Raw genomic sequence first — 7,236 nt, forward strand, 5'->3', positions numbered from 1 at the left:
TGTTCTGTCAGGGCATGAAATTCAGCTTGCCAGATGGAATGGTCATTCCTTTCTCATCACCAACGCATTGCTCTTGGTACAACTTCAGGGGCCTGACCTAGCCCCTGCTTGACCCTAGCCCCATCCAAGTAAACATCAGCCATGTCCATACTGGGAGGGTGACTCCCCAGCTCTGCCCCACTGCTCATGCCATGGCTGGTAATAATGGAACAGTGCTATGCTTGGTGCAAAAAGGACCTTAGATTGCAGCAAGGCATTCTGGGATGCAAAAGCAAATGGCTGCTGTCCTTCTGGAAATATGAGAGGCAAATCTGATGATCTCCAAAGCTTGCTCACCTCTCTGTAATTCTCATAAACATAACATATTATTTGTGGATTTCTCCAGACAGCTCTCTGGAAGTTTTTCAATGGTTAAGAGAACTATAAAACCCTTCCTAGACACAGAGGCATAGGAAGGTCAGGTGGTAAACCCCCCCCCCCCACATTGATTATTATTATTTGCCTGCAAAAATGGTTTTACGTTATTTCCTATTTTCTTACAAAGGAATAATAATAATAAATAATGATAAACTTGTATTTATATCCCACCCTCCCCGGCCGAAGTCAGGCTCAGGGTGGCTAACATCAGATACATAACCTTGGTATAAAATCAAACAATAATTACATTACCTCCTAAAAACATGTCAAAATCAAATTAAAGTCTAATTAGATGGCTTTCTGCAGGGTTAGGGTTGGGAACAGTAAGTGCTCCACTGAATTGAAATTTCAGCCTTCACGACATAGGAAAACGGCCAAGTAAACAGCTATTTTCGTCGTCAAGATATTAACTGATATGCATGGAATTTCATATATAGCTATATAATCCCTAGTGTAGTAAGATAAGATCTTTGGAGCAGGCATTTTTTAAAAAAAGTTTTTTATGAACCGCCCTATTAGGGTAGTAATTGTTCCTTGATAATTTGTCACCCCCCTCCATGATGGTACCTGGGGCGGACCACCCCCACCCCTCTTTCTATGCCGCTGCCTAGAGATATCATCTCTTACCATATTGCTCTCTTGCAGCCTGGATCTGACATGGAGAGACATGCAACATTTGACGGTGCTCACCTCCAAAAGGAATCAACTTCATGACGAGGTTCACCAGTGGCGAAGAAACGGTGTCGGCCTAGAATTCAACCACCTGTTTGGCTATGGCGTCCTTGATGCTGGGGCAATGGTTAAGATGGCTAAAGACTGGAAGACGGTTCCAGAAAGATTTCACTGTGTCGGTGGGTCGATACAAGAGCCTCAGTAAGTGATAACAAACATAAGGGGTTCAGTTCAGGGGTAGTCTCGTTATAATCAGCGGGATTGTGTCACTTACGAATATAAGATTACCTGCCATACTGTCTCAGAGAAAAAAAATATTGTCCAAAGTGGTTCAGAAGACACCTTTAGCTGTTTTGAAGGGAGTGGATATTGTAGCGAGGTTTTGAGGTGCATAACAGTTTACTTCAGGTATGAAACCAGGGTTGTCAGGTGGCAGACAAAACATAAGGCAGTTTCCTGCTTGAAGAAGAGTTGTGTGCTGAATTATAGTGATGGAGCTTGCCTTTGCAATAGTAGCAACAAATCTGGGTAACACTATGCAAGTAGAAATGAATGTTCTCCACCACAAGAATGAGTTCCAAAGCTTTACTGGAAACAGTTTTAAAATAGTTACATATAAACATTTGAAATATACAAAGTAACACATTGCTCTTAAACAAAGTAGTAGTGTAGTCTTCTTTTTAGTCCTTAATGCAGTTCAAAAACTTTCCTTTCTCTGGTACCTAAGTAACTTGCTTGTTCTGCAGATTTGCAGTTCAGGCTTCTGGGTTGAAACAGAAACATCCAACCTTTTCTTCCGCATTCGCCAGAGTGAAACCTCCCGTGCCTAACGCAAACTTCTCTTTGCAAATGCATACAAACATTACATTTTATGTCTTTAATACTTTCTGCCATATCAGTTTCAAAGGGCAGCTTTTAAATTGATTGTGACAGTGGCTATAGCAGCAGAAGCAGAAGCAATAACTGGAAAGCCTTTCTGTGGAGCCTCCTCTCCTCTTTGGACACTGTAGTTTTCCAGGACGCCTTAGCACTCAGTAAAAGCAACAGGTGCCCTGGAAACAACATGCCCATTTGTTTCTTATGCCTGAAGATTTTGTCAAGAACCTGATCTCCCTGTGGAGCGCTGAGGCAACATGGAAAACTCCATGACTCAGAGCTCATTGTTCATAGCATGTGCCCAGCACTAGTCCCAGGCAACTCATCGTGCTATGAACAATGAGTTTGCTTTCTGAGCTGGACAAGAACATACTGAGCTAACCCAACCCATAAAACAGTTGAACATTTCAAGCTGGAACAGTATGTGTTTCCAGCCCAGTAAATCGAAACGTTGGTGACATCATTTATATAAAGATCTCCGTCCTGACCTGGTGTGCATGTACCACTCAGGGTGGCTAAGCAGTGGTGATAAACTAATAGTTGCCTGGGACTAGTGCTGGATTGGGGCGCATGACAGGCTCAAATGCCAGGGCTGCAGAAGTTTCTGCAGTTGTGGGGGGAGGACCTGTAGATCTCCCACTCTGAGACCTCTCTCTTTTACGTCGGGGGGGGGGGATCTGATGCATCCTAGGGCCTCTGGGACTCCTTAAAAGGAGCCAAGGGATCGCTGGGCCTACCTTATTATATCCTTCATTGATTTATTATGCCATTTGGTGATAACTCCAAAACACTTCAAAGAACGCCATACAAGGTGTTTGAATGCTGTACCATCGCAGCACTAAATATGTTGTTTGCTCAGTGTTCGCTAAATCTCCAATTAAGGGCCAGGCAGCCCAATTATTTTCTGATTATCCTCATGCAGTAAACAGAATGAGTCAACAAGCAAATCAATTAATGCTAATTGACTGCAACAGCTAAAGTTCAATTGAGTTATTTGAAATACTAACCTAATGATGGACAATTTATGCCTCTAACAGCTGCAATTCACCTTTTCAGTGTTATTTCCCAAAGTGGTTGTGCTTTATAGGAAATAAAAGAGATCTAGCTCTAGAATGAAGAGGTTAATGGTTTGCAAAAGTTTGATTAGCATGCTACTTTATTTTATTGATATAGAATTCATTAGGGGTTTCCATGTATATCGTGAAAGTAAGAAGTGTTAAAGACGTGCCCTTAAGTTTACAATAGTAAGAATTAGAGTTGTGCTGAGTTTTCAAGAGGTTCTGTTTCTGATGTGAAGAGTGCCATTTTGTGAGATGGGAGAGAGGATGAAAATATCCCCCATGGGGGAGGGAAAGCTTATATTCCCCTTTTACATTCATTTTCCCACATCTGTTCTCAGCTATTTTTTTGTGATCTGATGCTGCTCTGTAGCTCCCCTCCCTCCCACTTCATTACTGCATCATCATCATCATCATCATCATCATCATCTATTATTTATACCACACGCATCTGGCTGGGTTTCCCCAGTCACTCTGGGCAGCTCCCAACAGAATGTTATTATTATTATTATTATTATTATTATTATTATTATTATTATTAAGCAATAAAATATCAAACATTAAAAACTTCCCTAAAGAGGGCTGCCTTCAGATGTCTTCTAAAAGTCAGGTAGTTGTTTATTTCCTTGACATCTGATGGAAGGGTGTTCCACAGGGGCAGGCACTACTACCGAGAGAGCCAGTGTGGTGTAGTGGTTAAGAGCGGTAGTCACGTAATCTGGGGAACCGGGTTCGCGTCTCCGCTCCTCCACATGCAGCTGCTGGGTGACCTTGGGCCAGTCACACTTCTGTGAAGTCTCTCAGCCCCACTCACCTCACAGAGTGTTTGTTGTGGGGGAGAAAGGGAAAGGAGAATGTTAGCCGCTTTGAGACTCCTGAAGGGGAGTGAAAGGCGGGATATCAAATCCAAACTCTTCTTCTTCTTCTTCCTCTGCCTGGTTCCCTGTAACCTCACTTCTCGCAGGGAGGGAACTGCCAGAAGACCCTCAGCACTAGACCTCAGTGTCCAGGCTGAACTAAGGGGGTGGAGACGCTTCTTCAGGTATACTTCAAGTATACTGAGCTGATGCTGTTTAGGGCTTTAAAGGTGAGCACCAACACTTTGAATTGTGTTTGGAATCGTACTGGGAGCCAATGTAGGACCAGTGTTATATTGTCTTGGTGGCCACTTCCAGTCAGCTGCCCCGGACACAGAATTAACCTGCGCCTCCATGGACAGCTGTGAGTCCAAAATGACTCCCAGGCTGCGCACCTGGTCCTTCAGGGGCACAGTTACCCCATTCAGGACCAGGGAGTCCTGATTTCAACCAATCAGGGATCATATATTAAGCATGGATCCAGGTCTCAAACCAAATTTGATTGTGTGATTACCTCATTGACAACGAAACATACAAGCAATGTTTTTCCCTAAGTGGGAAGAAGGAAAGCTATTGCACAGGCAACTAGGCTTCTCTTAATAAGCTACCGTGTGGTGGTTTCAATGCTCACCAGGCCCTAAGGGTGAATTAAATAGCCTCTCCTCTAATGGCCATTTGCCATCATGCCTCAGTCTTGTCAAGCTGACTTGATATATTTATGGCTCATCTTCAAATATTTTGATGTGCTCTCTCTCTCTCTCTCTCTCTCTCTCTCTCTCTCTCTCTCTCTCTCTCTCTCTTTCTGGTATTTTATTGCTGTTTGATTTGAATAAGGTTTTTTTTATCTTATTGGCCCACTTCTATCAGTCATCTATATATATCTGTTTTCTTGCTTTTTTGGGTTAGCCACCTTGGGTGCTATGTCTAGAAACAAGAAAATATATTAAGTAAGTCTTGAGAAAGCAAATGGCAAAATTAATTATCCTACAACACACACACACCCACACACACCGAGCATTGTGACAACCAATCAGGCCACAATCCCACAACTGTACCCAAACTTTGGTCCATGGTGCTAGGCTACGCTATGGGGTTAAAATTTGTTTCAGAGATGACACCCACCCACATCCACAGAATGTGTGTGTGTAGGGTGGGTGGTTGAATCAAAGTCAAGGATAGGAATCATGGATGACTTTAGGGGTTGGCAAGAGCCATACCCCAGTAGTAATAATAATAATAATAATAATAATAATAATAATAATAATAATAATAATAATAATAAAATTATTATTTATACCCCGTCCATCTGACTGGGTTTTCCCAGCCACCCTGGGCGGCTTCCACCAGAATATTAAAATACAATAGTCTATTAAACATTAAAAGCTTCCCTAAACAGGGCTGCCTTCAGATGTCTTCTAAAAGTTTGGTAGTTGTTTTTCTCTTTGACATCTGGTGGGAGGGGGTTCCACAGGGCAGGTGCCACTGCCAAGAAGGCCCTCTGCCTGGTTCCCTGTAACTTGGCTTCTTGCAGCAAGGGAACTGCCAGAAGGTCCTTGGCACTGGACCTCAGTGTCCAAGTAGAACGATGGGAGTGGAGACGCTCCTCCAGGTATACTGGACCGAGGCCATTTAGGGCTTTAAAGGTCAGCACCAACACTTTGAATTGTGATCGGAAATGTACTGGGAGCCAGTGTAGGTCTTTCAAGACCGGTGTTATATGGTCTCGGTGGCTGTTCCCAATCACCAGTCTAGCTGCCGCATTCTGGATTAGTTGTAGTTTCCGGGTCACCTTCAATGGTAGCCCCACATAGAGCACATTGCAGTAGTCCAAGCGAGAGATAACTAGAGCATGCACCATTCTGGTGAGACAGTCCACGGGCAGGTAGTATGGGAGGAGGAATTATATTCCCTTTCATTACATAACCTCATCTGTTTTGAAGTCTTCAAAAACCAACATTTAACCCAGGCATAGGCAAACTCGGCCCTCCAGATGTTTTGGGACTACAATTCCCATCATCCCTGACCACTGGTCCTGTTAGCTAGGGATGATGGGAGTTGTAGTCCCCAAACATCTGGAAGGCTGAGTTTGCCTATGCCTGATTTAACCATTAGCTATATGGAAATGTGACACTCTCTGGTTAATAATGATTTTGTTGCAATACTTTCTGTATTCATGCACAAAGCCGTAATGAATATGCTCTGGTAAACAGATATGCTATGAAAAATGTGGCATTCAAAACCATTTCATTTATTTGTACACTCCAGGAAAATACCATCCAGTGGCAAGTTGGTTCTGACACTTACGACTGATGCTTGCGAGGGGAAAGAGAACTTTGTCCGTTACCTTGAACACGTCCAGGCCGTCATAACAGTGAACTCTACCAGGAGAGGGGACTTGAATGTCAACATGACATCCCCGATGGGGACGAAATCCATTTTGCTGAGTCGGCGTCCCAGAGATGATGATTCCAAGGTGGGCTTTGACAAATGGCCTTTCATGACAACACATTCTTGGGGAGAAGACCCCAGGGGTACTTGGGTTCTGGAAGTTGGGTTTGTTGGTCTCCTGCCTCAGAAGGGAGTCCTCAAGGAGTGGACATTAATGCTACATGGAACTCAAAGTGCACCCTACATAGACCAAATAGTAAAAGATTACCAGTCTAAATTGGCCATGTCCAAGAAGGAAGAGTTGGAAGAAGAATTAGATGAAGCTGTAGAGAGAAGCTTGAAGAGTATATTGAACAAGAACTAGCTCTGCTTTGCATGTCAGACAGCATCCTTTCCCCATTTCCTTTCCTAAACATTAGGCATATTCCAGTTATTGTCTTTAGAACATTATCCTAACTCCCTGGTTTCCCCCCAATTATCTGCATTGTCTAACTTAATTACAGTGAAAACTTTTGAATTCTGAGCCACAAATATATTATTATTATTATCTACCAACTACTTTGTAAGTGTGAATGACTGTAACTAAACTATCTTCTATTTGGGGTTGGGGTGTTCTTTTTTTTTTAATGTCATGTGAAAAGTATCCAACCAACCAGCTGTGATCCTTTTCCTCTTACTGTTTTTGCAGAGAACACATCACTTGGCATTTTATCTATCTGCTTAGATAGCTGAATGTTCAAAACTGGCAGTTCTGACTTGCTGAAATACTGCCATGGCAGCTGTAATTGTGGCAAAACAAAACCAGTTGTCACAGGGCCAAATCACCTGCAATATCGTTCGTGCTTTTTAAAAAAGAATAGCATGCTTTAATTCACCACTTTTGACGGGAAGGAATAGCAACGGTGGGATTCTGATCCAGAATGGGGAACCATAGCAATTTTCTGCTGAGGAACATTTGCCCTCAAAGG

The 7,236-nt window shown here is 42.9% G+C and overlaps 1 protein-coding gene across 1 annotated transcript in view; it reads left to right on the top strand.

Annotated features, from left to right (window-relative positions):
• PCSK2 (proprotein convertase subtilisin/kexin type 2) overlaps window positions 1-6,823 on the top strand; it is a 137,466-nt gene extending 130,643 nt beyond the window's left edge. The window contains exons 11-12 of the mRNA XM_081189108.1: window positions 1,063-1,290; window positions 6,146-6,823. Of these exons, the coding sequence (XP_081045234.1) occupies window positions 1,063-1,290; window positions 6,146-6,632 (715 nt within the window). The 3' untranslated portion in view covers window positions 6,633-6,823. The remainder of the gene's footprint in view (window positions 1-1,062; window positions 1,291-6,145) is intronic.
• Window positions 6,824-7,236: the final 413 nt, after the last annotated feature.

Source organism: Podarcis bocagei (genome assembly GCF_964188305.1).
Source record: "Podarcis bocagei genome assembly, chromosome: 3".
Lineage (NCBI taxonomy): Eukaryota > Metazoa > Chordata > Lepidosauria > Squamata > Lacertidae > Podarcis > Podarcis bocagei.